Consider the following 22,078-nt stretch of genomic DNA (forward strand, 5'->3'; position numbering starts at 1 on the left):
AGGCTCAGTAAACAAAAACAAAAAAGCCAAAAAAACTACGCCGCGTATCGTTCTCTTCGCCCCCTTGCAATGGTGAAAAAAAGGAAAAAAAAACAACAACACACAAAAACTTTATCATTCCCCATCCCTTTCCCGTTTCAGCAAAATAGGGATCCCCTTTATCAATCTTTATCTCTGCTCTCTTCTGTTACTGTTGGCACATTATCTCTAATCTTCTTTTTATATTCTGTGTCCTCCTCCACCAATAATGCCAACTGCCGGCTTCCATTCTGCCCCAGTGGTTTTTCAACTAGCGTCATTCGCTATTCTTTTGGTGGCTACCATCACTGTCCCAGTCACCAGACTGTTGTCGCTTGCCAAAGTAAACGGTATAATCTTTGGAACCCTTGGTTACTGTACCGACTCTTTTACCTGCTCGAAAGCTGCCGCCACTTATGACGCTTCCCAAATAGGAGATGCCTCAGACTGGATCATGGGAACCTCTGCCAGATCTACCCTTTCAAAGTTATTGATCATCATCCCTATTGCCTGTTTCTTTGCCCTTGTCACCTTGATCTTGGCCATCATATCCCATTTCTGTTTGACTTCAGGTTTCTTGGTGGTTGAGTTGGTGGTCACCATCATAGCCTTTTTGTTGGCCGCTTTGGTGTGTATCGTTAGCTTCTTATTATTTTATCCCCACGTCACCTACGGAAGTTGGATCTTGATTGCCTCGGCAGCTTTATCCTTAGTATCAGTGGTCTTCATAGTTATGGCCATGGCGTTTTCCAGCAGAGAAAACGATGCTTACGACAGTGATGAAGAAGACCGTGGCGTCATGATCGATAAAGTCGACAATAATAATAACCTTTTCAGCAATTATGCGTCGATCCCTCAACCTCCTCCAGCACAGACTTTCATTGATGATGTTAAAGACGATGAAGATGATGATGAAGATGACGAAAAAAAATACGGTGCATTCAAAACCACCACAAAATCCGTCAATGATGATTCATATTTTGAAAATAAAAGTAACCGTTTTGAAAATGTTGCGCCAACCGATTTCACGGCTCGTGATAATTTCTTACCTCCAGTTCCTCCTCCTCACTCTTCGCATTCAAAAACCACCCCTTACCCATCTGGCGACGAATTCAATTTCACCCCAGTACCTCAACCCGGCTTCCATGATGATATCAGTGGTAGCGATAATCTGTACCACAGTGCCAACAATGGCCAGTCTCAACAGCAATTCCCAGGTCCTTCGAATGTCGTTCAACAACCTCCCAATTCCGTCCCATACAACCAAAATAGAATGGTTTCTTCTCAAACCAGAATGGCCAGCTCTGTTTACCCTGATAGTATCACCGGTCAAGGCGTACAACCATCAAACAACTATTATGAAAATGATGGTTATTACAATGATGTAAATAACAATGGGCCAATTGAAGAAGATTTTGATGGGCTTGACAACAATTCCGATTTCACTAGCGTATCTCAAAGACCTGCCAATCCTTTGTACTATCAAAATTCTCAACCAGGTGGACAGACATATCAGCAACAACAACAACAACAACAACAACAACAACAACAAGGTAATCAGTATAATCAACAACAGTACCAACCAAATAATCAAAGGTACCAGCAAAACAATCAACAATTCCAACCAAATAATCAAAGGTACCAGCAAAACAGTGAACAATTCCAACCAAATAATCAGCAGAATGGGGGATCTCAGTATGGTGAATCTCAGCATGGCGGCTCACTGTACAATGGTTCCCAAGCTGGGGGATATGCTCCACAACAACCTCAAAGACCTCCACAACAGAAAGGCCCTTCTAAATCTGATATCATTTTGAACTCCAACCCTGAATTCAGCTTAGGAAACGCTGGTCGTCCAAGGCCTAATTTCAAAAGACCTGTCGGTAGAACTAACCCAGGCGGTGGTTACAAAAGACCAGGTGTGAATGCTGGAATTGTGACCCCAGCATCATTGAGCGGCGATAGTCCATACAATCTTAGATGATTGATTTTGGTGGTATTTTTTTCCTCCTCTTTTTATTTATGTGTGTCGTATTGGCTTGTTTTTTTTTTATTTGTTAGTTAGAAAAATTTGGTTCATTGATTGCTTTATCTTATTTTATTTTTCCGGTCTATATATTTTATTTTCTCATTTCTCGTCGTCAAACTTCTTTCTCTCTCAATTTTATGGGATTTGGCTTATTATTCCGTTTAAATATATTATCTTCAATTTCTTATCTTTTTTTTTTCCTACTATTTTTTTTATTTATTTATTTATTTATTTTTTCATGCTTCTTCAGCTAGTATTAGTTAGAATTGTCAAAGACCTTTAGATTGTTTAAATAGATTTGTGTCAAACTGGCTACATGCCTTATTACTGTGTTCCTTCTTTTTCTTTGTAAGTTTCTTAAATCTGTCGTAAATGACAACCATTTATAATATTCAAGAATTGACTGATCATTCTGAGGGGATTCTTTGTGATGTGAGATATGAAAGAATCTTGGATGTAAAAGATGGTCCATCCATATACTGAAAAATGACTTGTGAAGAGAATGAAAAATAATAATAATAATAATAATAGTAATAATGATAATAAGCAAAACCGGGATGAAAACTACTTAAAAATAACTGAGAAAAACATAATAATAATAATAATGATAATAATAATAATGAAAAAAAAAAAAAAAAATATTAAAACAGACAATGTATATATTTGGGGAGAACAAAAATTTCCATTATAATTCAATGTACTTTTTAATCTTCACCAATCCTGGCAACGCTTTGGTGTAAATGATGTATTCTGGGCTATATTGCATCAACTCATCGAATGCTGGCAACACCCGGACCAATTCATCACCCACTTTTACTTGGGTATCGTATTCCCCCCAATAACATTCTACCGTCACCCCCAATTTGCTCAAGCTTGGATCATCATTATCATTATCGTTCAATCCATCTTGATTGTCATCATCCTCTTCCTCATCGTCAAACCACCTTGGGATCCATTGGAGTCCAATATGGTAGTATTCTTGATCCCAATCGTATTTATGGAGTTGGATTTGATCAATCCCTTTGAACCATTTGAAATATTCATTACCTTGCTTATCCTTCAGGTAACCGGTTGGCAATGCATTAAAGGAAACCTCTTCAGAATTTGCCATCGAGGATGAAGCATTAACCCCGACATTTTTGTGTTCATCATCATGATAGATAGTCAATAGACGTAATGGCGATTTACCATATTTGAAAGACGAGTATTTTGTGGTGTTAAATCCTAATACACAATGTCTATTATCCTTCACATTGATATAAAAATCCGCTTCGTATGGTTCATACGGCGATTTATTTCCAGTATTGTCAGTATTAGTGTTCTTGATCACGGTGTAACTCAACATATCTTCGAATTGGGTTTTTCCGGTGGCATTGTTGATCAAATTTGGATCAGCCCCAACGTATGAACAAATCTCTTGACCAGCTCTATATGATGGCACACAAGTGATGGCTGGAGTATCATCGGTGTTTTTCAAACTTGGAAGATCTTGCAAATAACTTTTGATATACGAGGCACTACCAGCAACATTCACCACCGGCAATGAACCATTATCTAAATCAATATTTTGATAAAACGAAACTTTCAATGGATTATTAAAACTGAATGGGAAAATCGTCGTAGCAACAATCGACCCAAAAATAATGATGGCAAGTAATGCAAATCGTATCACGTAGTTCAATTTATGAACAAATGGTAAAAGAGGAATACCAAGGCCAATGGCAACGTATTTCAAAAATAAGAATACTTGGTCTATGGATTTAGTTCCATCGTGAGAATTCTGATAAGTGGCTTGTAACAATTCATGGCCATTGAAATAAACAAAATAGACACTAATTGGCACCAAAAGGAAAAATTGGATCGACCAATCATAATTCAAAGAGTCAATAAATTTTTGCTTGAGTTTTTTAGAAAGAGCAGCAGCGTGTTGAGGAATTTCAGATCTGCTGATTAATGGCGAGGATTCGGTAGCTTCTTCTGCTTCCTCTTCAATATCTATTTCATCAACATTATCTTCTTCTTCATAATCAACATTTTCTTCATGAGCTTGTTCGTCTTCATGATATTGTTCAACAGGATCATAAACAACAATCACAGGGCTTTCTGGTCTACTCTTAACTGAAAGACTAAGCAATCCAAATATGCTATTGATACCGAACAAAACATACAATAACGTGAAAATCCATTCCCCAGTATTGACACTTGGAGGAGCCGCTCTAACTGTTGCGACGATCGTCCACCACCAAAAAAATAAGGTTAACTCTAAGAGTACCATCAATTTTTGGTCATGGATTTTCCAAACGTTGTTGAAAAAATTTAAAATGATGTAGTTGATCAACACAAATGTCGAGGTCATAATGATCAACACAATATTGTAATTAAGCGACAAAATTAAGGGGTTTTTGCGTTGAATTAAATCGCTTATCCAGAAAGTGAACATACAAGAAATTTCCATACTGATAGGCAATCTTAAAATTGCAGAGAGCTTGGAATCGGTAATTCTCCAGGTGCCTCTTCCTAAAACCACAATCATTAGGACAATAATAATAACCGGGATAATTGCCAACAAAATAATGTTCAAAGTGTACAAGGTATTAATTGACAAAATGACAAACCATTTGCCGAAAATATCGAAATAAACCGCGGCACTCTCATCATTCTCAATGATTTCCTCATTGGCAAGCGCCTCAAGTACCCCTAGAGTACTGCTCAACATATGGTATAAAGATCCTTTGGAAGTGGTGGAAATCGAGTCTCTATACGTATGATACAAGGATCTTGGTTTGTAGAATGCAATATCCATACCTTTCAAACCATTTTGAAGATATACCTTGTAATCAGTTTCACTGCCCACCACCCGGTTACTGAATCCTTCTTGGAATATCGATGAGGCAAATGGCGATGGGACATGCTTGTAATATTTCGCAATACCGTAGTCTGAGGCTCTAAACAAAATAGCTCTTCCACCGGCACCAGTACCTTCCAAATTTATGAAATATTCCACGGACTGTGACCAAGGATGATGGAAGAACACCGTTGCTCCAAGTAATCCGAATTCCTCGTCATTGTTAAAATTGAAGACAATATCTCTTTTTGGCTGGATAGTATTGGTAGTGACGTAATCCAAAACACCCAACATTGAAGCAATTCCCATACCATCATCAGTGGTACCATAACTGGTCCCTACACTATCATAGTGTGCCGACACTAACACCCCTGACAATGTTGGGTCTGACCCTTTAATTTTCACGAGAATGTTGCCAGATTCAAAATAGATAATTCTCGAATCAACAGAGCTGTCATTGAACACGTCTCTTTGTTTGAAAAGTGAACTATTGCCCTTATCTGATGCCACTTCGACTAACGTTGGGTCTCTAGCCGCATAATAGTTCACTCGGTCATAAATATAATCAAACACTTCGTCGTTGGCATGAGAGGTGAAAGGATGGGGCTTCTCAGATATTTTCTGTAAATCGTACCAACTGCTGGTCAAATGGAAAGGTTCGGGGACTGGGACTTGAAGGGCGGAGTATTCGGCGTAGCCATCGATGATGAACACAACAATGTAGGTGATAATCGCCACTAAAGTTAGCGATGTTTTCCTGAACTTGAAAATCTCGCTAAAGAAGCCAGATAGCTGGCTCAATCTTTTATTGACCATGGTGTTGTTGTTGTTTTTTTGAGAGACACACAGAGCCAGAAACTGAGAATTGCAATAGTTCATCGACGGTTGGTGGTGCTAATTAGACGCCGATTTCAGGTTGGTTTTGGTGATATCTGCACGTGATCATGGATGAAATTATTAACAATTCTGAGATGAGACAGCCGTCCATGGAGGAGCACTAATAAGATTAATATCGGCCAGGTTAATATCAAGTCAAGTTTGTTATCTCCGGTGTGTGTGTGTGTGTGTGTGTGTGTGTGTGTGGCCAAGGCTGTTGTTATATGCCAAAGGTGCCATCATTGAGGTAAAACCCTCCACCCACTACCACCCCCCTGCAATTGATTCTGGGGTTACAGTGCTTTCATTTTCTATTCGTACCAACCACCGGAAATGTTCATAGCAGTGGCAAAAATTAATTCATACCGACCCCCGGTATTTTTCGTACCACCGCAGCGGGATTTATTCAGACCATCTAAGAAAAATAGTTCAAACTATTGCACTTCAATTATTCATACCAACAGTATATAAAGTTCATATTAATTCCTTTCTTTTTTTTATGTGACTGGCTCTATAAGCCTCTAAGCTACTCAGTTTAATCAAATTATACTCATTTTTTCCATAATTCTGTGCTACTTTCTACAAAGCCTGATATCTATAATAATATTAATAGTAGCACTGTTGGTATGAATAATTAAAGTGCAATAGTATGAACTATTTTTCTTAGATGGTCTGAATAAATCCCGCTGCGGTGGTACGAAAAATACCGGGGGTCGGTATGAATTATTTTTTGCCACTGGTATGAACATTTCCGGTGGTTGGTACGAATAAAAAATGAAAGCACTGTATTTGTAATTATTGTGTAAACTCCCTCTAGTGCATCCAAACCGCGGATCGTCCCAATAACAATCATTTAGTGCACTTTATTCCACTTTGCTTGCCTTGGAAATCTATTTAATATTCAATATTCCACCATATTCCAGCAAGCCTCATTCTTTATTATTTGTCCCTTCATCAGCCCATAATTGTTCTTCACTTATTACTTGATCACCCTAATATCTACCCACTGAATATCCATCATGGCATCACCAAAAATCACAGTTATCGGGGCTGGAAGTTTCGGAAACCACGCGGCAAACTTACTTACCAAGACCTATCCAGAATATCAAGTCACTTTACTAGCAGATAGAGACTTTGCTTATAACTTGCCAGCCACCCATAGACTTGTCGTAGGTGGGTTTTCTAGCAAAGATATCACCAGACCATTATCGGAAATCATTGCTCCTAAAGTCAATTTGATTCAAATTAAGGAAGTTATCGACTTTGATACTAAAGAATGTAAAATCATCACCAAAGCCGGTCAACAAGAAACCGTTCCTCACGATGTTCTTATCCTCGCCACTGGTTCCAAATGGGGCAATCCGATCGCCACCCAGAATTTCGGGGCCTCTGTTGACTCCATGGCTAAATATATCGAAAGCGAAGCAGCAAAGTTGAATGCCGCTAAAAAAGTGGTGATTGGCGGTTTGGGCTTCGTTGGTTTAGAATTAGCGGGGGAATTGGGTTACAAATTCAAAGACCAGTTGTCCAGCGGTGAAAAAGAAGTGATTTGTATCCATTCAAGTCCCGAAAATGTTCTTGATTCTAGTTACTTGGACAGTCTTAGAAATAGTTCTAGAAATTATTTGCAAAATATGAACATAAAGCTAATTTTCAATGAAAAGGCTGATTACGACGAGAAAGCCGACTCAACCATCGTGAAATTATCCGACTCAACCATTGAAAACGTCGACCTTTATTACAATTGTACCGGTCCTATTGCCAATCTTCCTGCAACCACATTATCCGGTTTGGAAACTAACGGGAGAGGGTTCGTTAAGGTCCAGAAAACCTTACAGACTTTGAACTATCCAAACATTTTTGCCATTGGTGACATCAACGATGCCCCAGGTAAAAGGATTATTTACAGGGATGATCATGCTCAAGTTTTGAAGCAAAATGTGCAATCGGTCATTTCTGGAAACACCTCACAATTAAAGGAGTTTGTTGTCAAACCACTAGCTGTCGCGGCATCCATAGGTCCTGAAGTCGGGGTTGGCCAAGCTCCAATTCCATTTTTTGGCGCAGTAAAGATCCCTGAGTTTTTGATTGTTAGAATGAAAAGCACTCATTTGTTTAATGAGAAAATCGAAGATATTGTTGGGAAGGTTGCCTAGTTATTGTTTAGAGTGATATAATGTATTAGAAATTTGAAAGTATTCATTAATAATGACTAGTAGGCACTTGGTCTACTTAATTGTAAGATATGAGTACTATATCTAGCTCAATAATAGATTATTAAGTTTATCAATGATATAGATGGAATCTAGAGTCTCTCATATATGAAATTCCATACCTCATGAGGAACATAGAATAACTATAATGATAACTGTAATCTTACAAAGTTTCTGCGTGCTGTATAAGTCATCTCAATCTATTGTTGCTGATGGACCACAATTAACCTAACTTGCCGAAATATGGAAAAGGCATAATCTAAATTCATAATAATAATAAAAAAAAAAGATTTCCCCCCAAAAATCCCCATCATTTGTCTGGTTATTATTAGATGTCTCATACAATACTGAGCCAGAAAGCTCCGTCGCATTGGAGCCACCACCATCACGTGCCAGTTTAGAGACTGAAAGAAAAAAAAATTCTGTGAATGCAAAATTTATAATATTCTAATTAATAATCCCATCTATTTATTGCTATTCTACTAACAATGTCCACGGTTATTCCAAAGAAGAGACTTGCTAGCGGTCTAACGGTCACCCAGAAAGTCTTTGTTCGTTCCAGAAATGGTGGTGCCACCAAAGTTGTTAGCGAACATTACTTGAGAGACGATATTCCATGTTACTCCAAGGCTTGTACAAGATGCCCGGAAATTGTTAAGCCAGACGCTAACAATCAGTACCCAAATTTCGTTTTATCAGACAGCCCAGTATACGCTGAGAAATATGGCCACCATTATGTGGTGCTTGATACCAATATTGTGCTTTTGGCGATTGATTTACTCGAAAATAAGGATGCATTCTGTGATGTGATTGTTCCACAAACCGTATTGGAAGAAGTGAGAAACAGATCTTTCCCAATTTATACCAGATTGAGAGCATTGTGCAAATCAGATGAGAAAAGATTTGCGGTTTTTCATAATGAATTCAGTGAAGATACTTTTGTCAGCAGACTCTTGAATGAGACCATCAATGATAGAAATGATAGGGCCATTAGAAGATGCTGCGATTATTTCCAAAAACATTTGAACCAGCATAGAGACAAGAAGGTCAAACAAATAAATGTTGTTTTCGTTTGCAATGATAAGAAAAATAGAGATGCTGCGGCGGGTGCCGGTATCATGGCGGATTCTTTGGTGGATTACGTTACTAATTTGCCTAACGGAGAAGATTTGCTTGATTTCGTGCCAAATATGGAAGATGGACCATCTTTCAGCCATAAGAAAGAGACGAAGTTCCCAGATTATTACACCACTGCTAGATTGATGGGGGGTATCAAGAATGGAACTTTATACCAGGGCCTGATCAATATATCTTCTTACAATTTCCTTGAAGGGACGATATCGGTGCCTTCTTTCAAGAAACCATTGATTATTATGGGTAGAGAAAATCTTAATAGAAGTTTTAATGGCGACCAAGTAGTTGTGGAATTACTTCCAAAGTCCAAATGGAAGACCCCATCCAACGAGATTGTCGAGGAAGAAAACATGGATGCTAATGATAATGCCGAGGATGGTGATTCTCCAAATGAAATAATATCGGACAAAGAAAGATTGTTCTTGCTCAAAGAAGCTCAAAAGGCGTCTTCGGAAGAAAGTTCGACGAGGATCCAACCAACCGCAAAAATTGTTGGGATCACTAAAAGAAGCTGGCGGTTCTATGTCGGTCAAATTTCCGAAAATTCTGTGGCTAAAGATTCACGAACTTCTAATGCTGCAAGAAACTGTTTTGTAATATTGATGGACAGATCTTTGCCAAAGATCAGAATTCGTACCAGAAAAGCTGGCGAACTTTTAGGTCAAAGAATTGTGGTGGCGGTTGATTCTTGGCCTAGTACCTCCAAGTACCCAGAAGGTCATTTTGTTAAATCTTTAGGGGCGATTGAATCGGTGCAAGCAGAAACCGAGGCGTTATTGCTCGAACACAGTGTGGAATACAAGCCATTCAGTAAGAAGGTGTTGGAATGTTTGCCTAAAGAAGGGCATGATTGGAAAGTTCCAACAAAACTTGATGGCGATGAATTCATCAAGAAAAGAAAAGATTTCAGAGACAAGTTGGTTTGTTCTATCGATCCTCCTGGATGTGTGGATATTGATGATGCTTTGCATGCCAAACAATTGCCAGATGGTAATTGGGAAGTTGGGGTGCATATTGCCGATGTGACAAATTTTGTCAAACCAAATACTCCATTGGATGCTGAGGGTGCTTACAGAGGTACTTCTGTATATCTTGTGGACAAGCGTATTGATATGTTGCCAGAATTATTGGGTACTGATCTTTGTTCGTTGAAGCCTTATGTTGATAGATTTGCATTTTCTGTGATCTGGACCTTGGATAATGATGCCAATATTATCGATACCAATTTCCATAAATCGATCATCAGATCTCGTGAAGCATTTTCTTATGAAAGAGCCCAGCTTCGAATCGATGATGCCAGTCAACAAGATGATTTGACCAAAGGGATGAGAGCGCTTTTGGATCTTTCTATCAAACTCAAACAACAAAGATTGGACGCCGGTGCGTTGAACCTTGCCAGTCCCGAAGTCAAGGTGCATATGGATAGTGAGACTGCTGATCCTGGTGAAGTGGAAATCAAGAAATTATTAGCCACCAATTCTTTGGTTGAAGAATTCATGTTGTTGGCGAACATTTCTGTGGCGAAGAAAATTTATGATGCATTCCCACAAACTGCAATGCTCAGAAGACACGCTGCTCCACCGGCCACAAACTTTGAAGTGTTGAATGAGATGTTAAGAGTCCGTAAAAACATGTCAATTTCTTTGGACTCGTCGAAAGCCCTTGCTGATTCTTTGGACCGGTGTGTTGATCCACAAGATCCATACTTCAACACTTTATTACGTATCATGGCCACCCGATGCATGATGGCGGCGGAATATTTCCCATCGGGAATGTTCAGTTATGGAGAATTCAGACATTATGGGTTGGCATCGGAGATTTATACTCATTTCACTTCACCAATTCGTCGTTATTGTGATGTGGTGGCCCATAGACAATTGGCAGCGGCTATCGGGTACGAATCGTTGGATTTCAGTCATCGTGATAAGGATAAGATGGAATTGATTTGTAAAAACATCAACAAACGTCATAGAAATGCCCAATTTGCGGGAAGAGCCAGTATTGAATATTACGTGGGGCAAGTGATGAAGAACAACAATAACGACACCCAAGAAGGGTACATCATCAAGGTGTTCTCTAATGGGATTGTGGTATTAGTGCCAAAGTTCGGTATTGAAGGGTTGATCAAGTTGGAAGTGTTGGGGGATGCTAATTCTGCGAAATTCGACGATGAGAATTTCTCATTGAGTTTCAAGGATCAGAATGGTGATGCTAAGACAATTAGCGTGTTTGAACATGTGAATGTGCAAATCAAGTCAGTGTTGGATCCTGCCACTAGCAAACGTAAGGCCCAATTGGTTCTTGTTTGAAAGTGATGAATATATCGTTTGTCATTACTTTTTTATTATTTAAACTCTCTATTATTATTAATGTATATTAAAATATAATTTTCCTTTATTTTTTTTTAGTGTATCTTGTCGCCGGTATATACATATATATATATATATATACTTCTTTCTGCAATTATCTGGATATTATGTTTTGAAGAAAACAAACACTAATATTTCTGTAATAGTATTTTGTGGTGTACTTTCTGTGATAATTTGCGATTTTTAGTGAATTTTTCCCATTTTTGTCATGATTGACTATTATTGTTATCGCAATAATCTCATTATCAACAATGTAATGATCTACTTTTTTCTTTTCTTATTAATTCCATTCTATTATTCCACCAATCCTTGTCTCTCTATTATTTCTTATCTCCGACATCTTTATTTACTTCTTACTCTTTTCATCTTGTTGTCCCATTTCCTTTTCTCACCTATAAATAAGGTTTATTTTACCTATTCTTTTATTTTATTCTACTTTAATATACATTAACTATCACTTTCCGTTCTAAAGACGTAACCGAAACCATTACAAACAATTCAATGTGAAATATCATTTAACCGAAGTGGATATTTAATTTAACATTCTCATTATCAATAGATGTATTTTCCTCTATTTAGCATCCTTTCACTCCTCTTCTATGTGGATTCTAAAAGTATTTTTTTTCTCTTTGACATTTTTTCCACAAAATATGTGATCTATATATGTTATGTTGTATATATATTTGTTATTTTATATATGTGCTTGTTATGTTATATATATATTTATTATGTTATATATGTACTTGTTATGATATATATATATATATATATGTTGGATGTAATAGAATATCACCTGAACCACCAAGTTAGTGTATTTAGTATTGAGAATGCCAAGTAGGTGTCTTCATTAAAAGTTCATGCTGGGTAAAATCTACAACTATGTCAAACTTTCAATATATTATTTGGAGGATCATAGTACAGATACGTAATGGAGAAATACGTGAAAAAAGAATAATAGGTTGGGGCAGCATCAAGAGAAATTTAAAATCTTCTTGATAGATTCACAATAATGAGATCGAATATCAGTACTAGGGAAATCTAGACGAGCGCGAATTACCGTGTCAGCCAAATCATTGAAACTTGATACAGCAGTAATTGGATGAAGTATTGTTAAAATCGAAGAAAAAAGTGTTTTCAATTCAGTAAAAGTTTTCCTTTTTTCTTCTTTTTGAGCTAGCTCGGACTCTTCACTGAAACAGTCCTTCTTTTGCCTCTTTTGCCTCTTTGGCCCTAGTTGCCCAACTTTTGATATCTCCAAGCTGACTGCCTCAATGCATTCATCTAGATTCTTAACGTGGGATTTTAGAGTACCAGCAATTAATTTTTTTGAGTATTTCGCTTTTCCAGTCAATAGATCAAATACCTGTACTGTCAGGTTTATATCATTTCTCACGATACTGGAAATATTTTGTTCAGGATTCAGAACAAGTTTGTTGAAGAATAGGTTATCAGACAGATCATTGCTACCATCTTCACTATTCATATTTATTTTGGCAATTGAAATACCAAAGTCCAAGAAGAAAAAATCAAATATTTTCTTTTCGTACTCCCAATAGCTAATCATTTTGACATTGCCTCTCTTGATGTCTCCGTGGAAAACTTTGTTCTGGTGCATGCAAACAAGTTTTCTCATGGCCACAAAGAAAGTTAACAAAACATCATAGTGATTATAACTGCACGGTGGATTTCCCTTGATTAAATTCAATTTTATGTATAATCCACAGAGGTACGTCTGATCAGTGGAAAGTGGAGCAAAACTTTTCAAATCGGTTGATTTTAATGATTCATATTTTTCATTTTCGAGGACGCCAAAAGATTCAAGCTTTGGTGTGACATTCTTCTCCGACAATAGCAAATAGCAGAGAAGTTCATTAAAAAAGAGATCTATTGTCAATTCAACTTTGTACCCGATTGCGAACCCATCCTCACACTCCTCAGACTCCTCCGATCCGTCATAAATCCGATGTACATCTAACAACTTGATAACGCTATGTGACTTGTCTTTGTTTAGTACTTTCAACACTGTGCTGAGACGCTGTCCAATTTTTTCTCCTGACAAAATTTCTTCGACTTCCAAATCCTTTAATTTTAAGCATTTCTCATATCTCCAAGAGTTTTTGGAATGAAACACCTTACATGCCTTGCTGCAATCTTTTTTTTGCTTTTCCAAGAATTCTAGGTCTGGACATACCGTCTGGAATAATTTTCCTGCTCGTTGATCTTCTTTGAAAATAAATTTATAAAATAGGACTATTACTTTCTGGCCATTCTTGATTATTTGCAATTTCTCTCTAGTGCTCAATAGAAGCTTCTGAAGAAGTCTGTCATAAAAGAACCGTATCAATGTTTGATGCTCAATGTTCATCACTATCACCTTATAAATGAATACCAACAATTTCAAGGTGATAGAAAAATCATTTTCTGACATTGCGTCATTTGTTAGACATAATGTTTTCATGTCAATTTGGGTAATATTAATTGTGTCTGGAGTTTTGAAGGGGTGATTCCTAATAACTCTCTCCAAATGATTATCAATGAAAATCTCGATTTCACAAGCTAAACGCTCAGTTTCCTGCTTGTCCTTGGATTGCTCATATTTTCGCAATTTCCCCTGGAGCTCTTGGTTTTTCTGAAGCTCTGAAAGATCAAAACAAAATAGAAGGAAGCTTTGAGTGTCTGTTAACACTCCGCCTATAGAGTGTCCCGATATTGCCTGGTATACGACTTGTGATGATAAGTTGGCTAAATGTTTCATTTTTGTGAAGAATTCCTTACTGGTCTTTTCCCCTGTGCAAAAATAACCTTCTTTAATTCTTTGAAGATGTTGTGCTAATGACGGAAGTTTCAATTCAATAGGAAATTCTTTTCCATGTTGGCTTCTAACAGTGATATCAACAATATTTGTAAAATGCTTTACTTTATCTATTTCACGAACAGAAAAGTCTATTCTTGTTTGAAGTACTAATCCAATTTCTCCAAGCCCCTTGATTTCCATCATTTTGGAAATTAAAAAGAAAGTTGGCTTTAATGTAGTCTCTAATAAGCTTAAAGTAAATTCTGCTTCACTTGAGTGATTATCTAACTGGGATGACTTCCTGGGAATCAATAGGTATTCAGAGCTGGCTTGTGCAATCGCACCGACAAGCTCACGTATCCATGTTTCTATCATCGGGTTCAAGTCATTACGCCCTTCAATAAAGCAGTAACGAAGGGATTTGTAGATGTTATTTTTTCTGTAAGTTGAATTATGAAACACGGAACCTTTTGAAACTTTTTTTTTTGAACCTTTCGAACCTTTCGAACATCTTATCTGACTACTACTACTTTCAGTTATCTTCTCTTTTCCTGAACAAAAGTGTGCCTCTTGTAGCAACATTGGCGGATTGATTAATAACAATGCCTTCGTGCGAAGAGCATTTAAGATTCTCTTTATATTTTCTCGTCTTAGAGCATTAGCTCCTTTGAGATTGCCGAAACTCTCGCTGATTAATTCTGATTGTTTTTTTTTTTTCTGTCTTGTAGCTTCTGTTCGAAAACAATGGGAAAGCAGGTCGTAAAAGTCCTCAACCATATTTTGAATTATTCGATTATCTGTGTCGTTTACAGTGAAATTAGTTTTGTGTATGATATATCCATTAAATGTTTCAATAACATTTTCAAAACAAGAGAACTTTTTCAATTCCAATGGGCTGTCCCATGAAGAAGGGCTACCATTTCCTTTCTGGATGTCCACGATGGTAGCAACACTTCTCCAAAATTCATCACAAAGTTGATCATCTGTTTCCATTGAGCCAAATTTCTCCTCCAATTCATCCAACAATTCATCTTTGGTACCAAAAAAATCCATCCCTAGGAATGTTCAATATTGTGTAACCGCCGAAAATGATGTTGAGAGAATCCTATATTTACCAATGTGATCATCCACAGGAGACCGAAAGCCAAAAAGGTGGTTGGTTAAAGAAGTAATGTCTATTGTTACCAGAGGAAATGAGAGTATATTGTGACAAATTAAATATTGTAAGACTCCCTCATGAAATTAAGGATATGTATTATCTTCCCCACACTTATGACTTATATATAAGTTAGCGAAGCCATGTGATCTGTATATCATCTGGGTATCACATGCTTTCACGGCACAATTGCATTAATGGATTACTGAGATTATCAAAAGATTTCTATTGATATGTAGCTCTCCAGGTAGTTTTCTTGGCTCATTCAAGAGTCCAGAAATACAAATTACCGTAATACGTTTGCACGATGGCGGTAATTTATTGCCTCTTTTGAACAGCAGCATGACGTGGGTTCTTATCGTGTATGTTGTCAATGCTAGGGGGGAAACTCACTTAGTTCTATTTATTTTGTATTCCCAAAAATTAGCATCAATGAAGGAGATAGATTTTCTCAGCTGATTGATACTTTACAGATGTAGTGTGAATTTTACTTCTAGATTGGTTGGTATGCGTAACTGTCATGGTGCGTGATGAATAGAATTAATGCTGGATAAAATCTACAACTATGTCGAACTTTCGATATATTATTTGGAGGATCATAGTACAGATACGTAATGGAGAAATATGCGAAAAAAGAATAATAGGTTGGGGCAGCATCAAGAGGAATTTAAAATCTTCTTGATAGATTCACAATAATGAGATCGAATATCAGTACTAGGGAAATCTAGACGAGCGCGTTTCAAGTCTCTTCAAAGGTCATATTGACTTGGTAGAAGGATTCAATACCTTTTTACCTAGAGTATATAGTATTAAGTGCTCCTCTGATCTTAATGATCCTAACCCTATTCGCGTAACCACGCCCAATGGATCCATAACAACGACATCATCAACAAACAGCAACCCAAAAAATATCAATGATCCTATAGGACAACCATCAATGACATTATATCAAGATAATAATGGAAGCTCACACCAACAAGTACCGCAACTGCAACAACTTTTATATCAACAGCAATAATCGCAAGATGAATCAGCAAGGTTAGAGAAAGTTCCCGTGGAAATGGATGACGCCATTGGATATGTCAACAAAATTAAAGTACGCTTTACCAACGAGCCTCACATCTATAAAAACTTTTTAGACTTGTTGCAGACATACAGACAGAAGGGAACAACGCCCAATTCAGGAAGTCTATCTACAAGTGGCTTTATCATTCAACTCGGCTCCTGACTTATTAGCAGACTTTAAAAAGTTCTTACTGGACCCAGATAACATAGCCAATCCTGTGATGGAACCAGTCAGAGTGTATTGGCAAACACCTTCCCTCCTTGATTTGTAAGTTGATAGAGATCGGAGATTCCAAGGGCCTGATAATAATGAATCATGGGATATGATTCATGATAAGATTGTGTCCTGGTTTGTCGATAATCCTATTTCTCAGTTTTCCATCCACATTTGTAAAGAAAGGCTCTGCTTCAATATTTCCAGCAAGGTGAAGAAGACAAAGCGGTGCTAATATTGTTAGGAATGCGATTAGGAATTGAAAATGTTAATGTAATATATTATTCTCCTTTTGAAACAGGTGTTGTCATTGAAGCAATCGGTGGGAATTGCTGGCGGTCGACCATCATCATCACATCACTTTTTGATGCTATTGGATAACTCATCTATTTTCAAAATTGCTACAGGATCAGCTCAATATTTTCAACTAACCGTAAGCCTGAATATCTCCCTTTATACATAATCAGTAATGAATAAATAACCTTGCAATATTAAGGAGGTTCTTCTTTAGAATCTTTAGTACTGAATAACTTCCGTTGAAAGTTGTAACGTATATACCACCAGTGTTGTTCATCCATTACCTAATCACCCTTTATTATCTCCTTATCTTTTATCTAACCAACTTATTTCCTTCGTCTTATTATTTTTCTAGTCTAGTTATCTATTGAAAGTCTTACTGGGTTGTCTATTACTTCCCATCCTAATAAAATCAAGTTAAATATTACAGAAGTACTGTAGCATATTCTTGACTATCCGCCATCACGACTACCATTCTTTACATATAATGCATACATATATTGATATCTAAAAGAAATAGAAATTTCTGCCTTCTAGTTTGCTGCTATATTAGGACACTTCTCCCTTCCAGTTACCTGCCTTCTAAACCCACTTCTATCTTTTAGCTTAATGTTTGGCAAGCACCCCAGCCGCATCGGCAGCAGAAAGAATGTATTTCTTATAATCGTAAATCGTACCATCAAATCTCTTCACGGTACCTTCTTCACTGACCCAAATCTCATTACACACGTTGCTAATAATACTCACATCATGGGAAACCATAAGCACCCCACCTTCGAACGATCTTAATGCTTCGGCAAGCGCATCCAAACCAGCAGTATCAAGATGGTTAGACGGTTCATCCAACACCAACACATGAGGATTATCCAAACATAACGCGGCGAACGCCACTCTGGATTTCTGCCCCCCAGATAAGAGTTGCATTTTTTGAAGCCCCAAAGAACCGGTGATCCCAAACGCCCCCAAATGACGACGGTATTCTTCGTCAGTCTTCCCTGGATAAGTCTTGGACAACCACGTCACGGCGTTCAAGGTCAAATCCATGGCATCGACATGATGCTGGGCAAAATACCCGATTCTTAGTCTGGAATTCTTGGTGACGTGACCTTCAATCGGTCTCAATGTTTCCATCAAGATCTTCAAAAGCGTGGTCTTACCACACCCGTTAGCACCAACCAAGGCAATACGCGAATCGAGACGAATGTCCAAATTGACATCGTTCAATAATAATTTATCAGGAGAGTATCCAAACACCACATCTTGTAATTGGACAATCGGCGCGCTGAGTTTCTCGACTTCCGGGAATCTGAACGTCACCGATTTGTCTTCTTCTGGAGGTTCTAATACCGGTAATTTCTCCAATTTCTTAATTCTCGATTGGGCTTCTGAAGATTTTGCGGCGTTGTATCTGAACTTATCAATGAATTCTTGCAAGTGTTTTCTGTACGCCATTTGGTTTTCGTATTCCTTGATGGCGTTTTTACGTCTTTCTTCCTTGGTAGAGTAGAACGAATCGAAATTAGCACCTCTGTAGTAATCTAATCGTTCGGAATGTTGGTATATTATATCGGTGGCCACATCGTTCAAGAAGGCTCTGTCGTGAGAAACCACAAGCACCGTGGCAGGATAAGTTTGCAAATAGTTTGCCAAAAATGTGATCGAAGGAACATCCAACATATTGGACGGTTCATCCAAAAGTAACAAATCTGGTTCACAAAACAATGCTCTGGCCAACGACAACCGCATTCTCCAACCCCCAGAGAACGAATTGGTAGGTTGATGTTGGGCTTTTTGGGAGAACCCTAGACCAAAAAGAATCGACGCCGCTCTCCCTTCGGCTTTATCACTCTCGATTTCCGATAATTTTTCGTGGACTTCTTCCAAATGTTGCACCAAATCCCCAGCTTCGTTATCGAGTTTTTTCACTTCAAGAGACTCTTCATCGAATTCGGTTCTTAATTTTTCGATTTCAGAAATTCTGTCATTGATTTCTCGTTCTTCTTTCAACAAACTTTTTCTCCACACGTCGGCATCTAACACCGATTGTAATGCCAAAGTGTCGTCGCCTCGTAATTCTTGTTCAACGTGTAAAATGGTGATATGACTAGGAATGTTCAATTCTCTGCAAGATAAGGCTCTAAGTAAAGTAGATTTACCAATACCATTCTGCCCGACCAAACCATAACGATGACCAAAACTAAGAGACAATGACGAGTCAGATAAGATTCTTTGCCCATCGCCAACGTATAAATCAAAAGTATCGATATGAATATCTTTGGATTTCCCAGCCCCGGAACCGAATTCCATAGGATTGATCTTGAGGAAGAATTCATCATAATCAGCATCTCCTTGACTGTCAGAAATCAATTTCGACGCCTCGTATTTGACAAACTTGTTGTTTCTTTTGGCCACCTTCTTGGCAATCTTCTTTTCGGCTTTTTCCAACTTCTTTTTATCAACTCTACTTTCCATGTTTCTCCCATTATGTTCGATATCTTTGGAAGCACCAATAAGTGCCAACGACCCTTGAAGTTGACGGTTCATTTGATTTTTCAAAAGATTGACATCAAGAAGTCTTTTGGAGGTATCCCCGGTGATCTTCAACTTGGCGAAATTGTCATCGAGTTGTTGTTTCAATGCAGTTTGAAGGGAAACTCCAAGACTCTCGAGTTTGGATTCGTTAGCCCCGGCACTCTTCAACAAGTTCTTGACGAAACCAATGTCGTTTTCGAGATCAAGTTGTTGGGCAGCCACACTATCGGTGGTGGAGTTACTGATATGGTTGACGTAGCCAATGGCGTAATCGGTGACCACAGGATCGATATCCGGAACGGCTCTTCTGATCTGAGCTCCAAGGGACGACATTATTCTGGTGATTTGAGATGGTTTTTTTGCCAATACAACGATGGTCCATCGATCAGAGAAATGGAGAGCGAAAAAAAAGTTGATAATAATAATCTTTGCGTGTTACCCGGGTGAAATATGTATATTCTGCCTGGTGGGTGGTTAGTTGGCTAGCAGAGGGGTATGTATTTTCAGTCAACTGCCATCCATTATATTGTTGGTAGTATATATCATGATTTAGACTGGACCCTTCTATATCCAGCAAAACTATTTTTTCCCTCACATTTCCCTCCCAAACACCACAGCCTGCCCTAATATAATCGTCAATATATCCCCAGGGAGACGCTCTGCGAATGAAGCCCCGTCGCGGCGGTGGGTGGGTGCGCGATCGAAATTGGAAAATTTCACCGCCAAAAATTTTTATTCTCCAACCGCCTGAACAGAATACCTAACAATTGTATTTATTCAAAAACCGTTCAATATGCCTCGTCAGAACTTTGTGGGGATCGTGGTGTCCCAAGGGAAGATGCAGAAGACCATCAAGGTCCGTGTCCAGCAGGGGGAATTCAACAAACTTATCAACAAACGACTTTTGGGGCGTAAGGATTACTTGGTCCACGATGAAGGAGAGATTTGCAGAGAGGGGGATATGGTGAGAATTGAAGCCACTAGACCATTGTCTCGTCATAAATCGTTTGCCGTGGCCGACATCCTCAAGAATAAGGGTCAACAATACGCGCAGTTCCAGAGAGATGCCAAAACCATTGTGGCACAAGAAGAAGCGGCAAAGACTAGAGAGTTTTTGGAAAAAAGAGGAGAATATAATAGCAATGTGGTAAATAAATCGGGGATGATCAACGATATGTTATTTTTGGATAAAGTGAGCTCGAATCCTGAGGCTAGTGCTGAAGATTTGCAGAAGCAGCTGGACTTGATGAAGAAGTACAATCTTTCTAGTTGGCCAACCACCAAAATGTTTGATTTGGACGTGCAAGTGTTGAGAGCACAAATACAAAAAGTACAAGAGCAAGTGGAACAACACGATGAAAACAATAGTAAAGTGAGTGATAAAGTGAGTGAGATTCTCGGTGATGAAGGGAAGTTGACGGCGATTTTTGAGAAATTGGGCCGTGGTAACCCAGATAAATTAAAGGCCAATGTGCGTAAGAACTTGGTGAGAAAGTATGTGATTAATGAATTGGGGTTGTAATAATAATAATAACAAAAATAATAATTGTTTTACATTGTATTGTACATAGTTTTGATAATAGATAAAAAAAAATCAATAAACAAAAACATTTTTTTTTATTCATTTATTTTTTGTTTTAAAGAATGATGATTTCATTAAGAGCTGGTCGTTTAAAGTTGAATTTGTGATGACGATGGAATTTACCTGATTTGAAGAATGATTTGAATTTTGAAGATGGTTTGCTATCATTGGTGTTGGTATCAATGTTATTGGTATTATTATTATGTAATCTCACACTTAGGGATTGACAATTGGTGGAAAGTTTCTTTTTGGTATTTCCCATGGTTTGGAACCATCTTGTTGAATAAGATAATTTATCGGGGATCATCATCAAATTGGCGGGGATAGAAGGACATTGGTGGATACTTTTATGATTTAACCAAAGGTTTTCATCATTTGATAGTGTAGTTTGATCGACAATATTCTCATCATTGGAGGGATTTTCGATTGGAGAGAACCTGGTGATTTTGTCAAGCTTATTATTGTTAATTTGTAAATGATTATCTAAAAAACTGTACCAATCATTGTAATCATTTATCTCATCGATGTTGATGGTTGGGATCAGAGAGGGATAATCTTGAGGATTCCAAGGTTCGAAGATTGTAGAGTCGACAGAACAACGATGGTCAAGGAGAGGTTGACGAGCATTACGATGAGGAGGCGATTGAAAGATGTTTAATGGTAAACTGTGATATTTTGGGGATCCTAAAGGTGGGAGATTATTACGATTATTGTTCATGATGGTTAGATGACAGTGGTTATTATGGTTATTGTGGGGGGTACCGACCAAAGACGATACTGTATCCATTGAGGATCAAAACCACAATGGTAATACATAAGAATCTACAATATTTACCTGAAAATAAACAAAATAACCGTAATAATAGCGATAAATAATAAATGGAAAGACACAAAACGTCAAATCCGCGACGGCAATCATCGGATGCCGCAGCGGAAGGCTCGGAGCGTGACAGT

The 22,078-nt window shown here is 38.0% G+C and overlaps 9 protein-coding genes across 9 annotated transcripts; 5 read left to right on the forward strand and 4 right to left on the reverse strand. All coding sequences in view use genetic code 12, as the record gives it.

The window, feature by feature from the left end:
• Nucleotides 1-247: 247 nt before the first annotated feature.
• Nucleotides 248-2,002, forward strand: DASC09_004000 (SUR7/PalI family protein; the record flags this gene model as incomplete). Its single annotated transcript, XM_064994003.1, has 1 exon — nucleotides 248-2,002. The coding sequence occupies one exon, from the start codon at nucleotides 248-250 to the stop codon at nucleotides 2,000-2,002; it is 1,755 nt and encodes a 584-aa protein (XP_064850075.1).
• Nucleotides 2,003-2,732: 730 nt separating this feature from the next.
• PFF1 (Pff1p) lies at nucleotides 2,733-5,771 on the reverse strand (the record flags this gene model as incomplete). The annotated part of the gene is made up of 1 exon (XM_064994004.1): nucleotides 2,733-5,771. One exon carries the CDS (start codon nucleotides 5,769-5,771, stop codon nucleotides 2,733-2,735), a length of 3,039 nt encoding a protein of 1,012 aa, XP_064850076.1.
• A 1,016-nt stretch (nucleotides 5,772-6,787) lies between these two features.
• Nucleotides 6,788-7,924, forward strand: DASC09_004020 (NAD(P)/FAD-dependent oxidoreductase; the record flags this gene model as incomplete). Its single annotated transcript, XM_064994005.1, has 1 exon — nucleotides 6,788-7,924. The coding sequence occupies one exon, from the start codon at nucleotides 6,788-6,790 to the stop codon at nucleotides 7,922-7,924; it is 1,137 nt and encodes a 378-aa protein (XP_064850077.1).
• Nucleotides 7,925-8,469: 545 nt separating this feature from the next.
• On the forward strand, nucleotides 8,470-11,424 carry DIS3 (exosome catalytic subunit DIS3; the record flags this gene model as incomplete). The annotated part of the gene is made up of 1 exon (XM_064994006.1): nucleotides 8,470-11,424. One exon carries the CDS (start codon nucleotides 8,470-8,472, stop codon nucleotides 11,422-11,424), a length of 2,955 nt encoding a protein of 984 aa, XP_064850078.1.
• Nucleotides 11,425-12,454: 1,030 nt separating this feature from the next.
• DASC09_004040 (uncharacterized protein) lies at nucleotides 12,455-15,331 on the reverse strand (the record flags this gene model as incomplete). The annotated part of the gene is made up of 1 exon (XM_064994007.1): nucleotides 12,455-15,331. The coding sequence occupies one exon, from the start codon at nucleotides 15,329-15,331 to the stop codon at nucleotides 12,455-12,457; it is 2,877 nt and encodes a 958-aa protein (XP_064850079.1).
• Nucleotides 15,332-16,494: 1,163 nt separating this feature from the next.
• On the forward strand, nucleotides 16,495-16,771 carry DASC09_004050 (uncharacterized protein; the record flags this gene model as incomplete). Its single annotated transcript, XM_064994008.1, has 2 exons — nucleotides 16,495-16,530; nucleotides 16,574-16,771. 2 exons carry the CDS (start codon nucleotides 16,495-16,497, stop codon nucleotides 16,769-16,771), a joined length of 234 nt encoding a protein of 77 aa, XP_064850080.1.
• Nucleotides 16,772-17,616: 845 nt separating this feature from the next.
• GCN20 (putative AAA family ATPase GCN20) lies at nucleotides 17,617-19,875 on the reverse strand (the record flags this gene model as incomplete). Its single annotated transcript, XM_064994009.1, has 1 exon — nucleotides 17,617-19,875. One exon carries the CDS (start codon nucleotides 19,873-19,875, stop codon nucleotides 17,617-17,619), a length of 2,259 nt encoding a protein of 752 aa, XP_064850081.1.
• A 460-nt stretch (nucleotides 19,876-20,335) lies between these two features.
• Nucleotides 20,336-21,064, forward strand: MRPS17 (mitochondrial 37S ribosomal protein uS17m MRPS17; the record flags this gene model as incomplete). Its single annotated transcript, XM_064994010.1, has 1 exon — nucleotides 20,336-21,064. One exon carries the CDS (start codon nucleotides 20,336-20,338, stop codon nucleotides 21,062-21,064), a length of 729 nt encoding a protein of 242 aa, XP_064850082.1.
• A 115-nt stretch (nucleotides 21,065-21,179) lies between these two features.
• Nucleotides 21,180-21,911, reverse strand: DASC09_004080 (uncharacterized protein; the record flags this gene model as incomplete). Its single annotated transcript, XM_064994011.1, has 1 exon — nucleotides 21,180-21,911. The coding sequence occupies one exon, from the start codon at nucleotides 21,909-21,911 to the stop codon at nucleotides 21,180-21,182; it is 732 nt and encodes a 243-aa protein (XP_064850083.1).
• Nucleotides 21,912-22,078: the final 167 nt, after the last annotated feature.

The sequence above is a fragment of the Saccharomycopsis crataegensis genome, assembly GCF_037102585.1.
Source record: "Saccharomycopsis crataegensis DNA, jcf7180000000072, whole genome shotgun sequence".
Lineage (NCBI taxonomy): Eukaryota > Fungi > Ascomycota > Saccharomycetes > Ascoideales > Saccharomycopsidaceae > Saccharomycopsis > Saccharomycopsis crataegensis.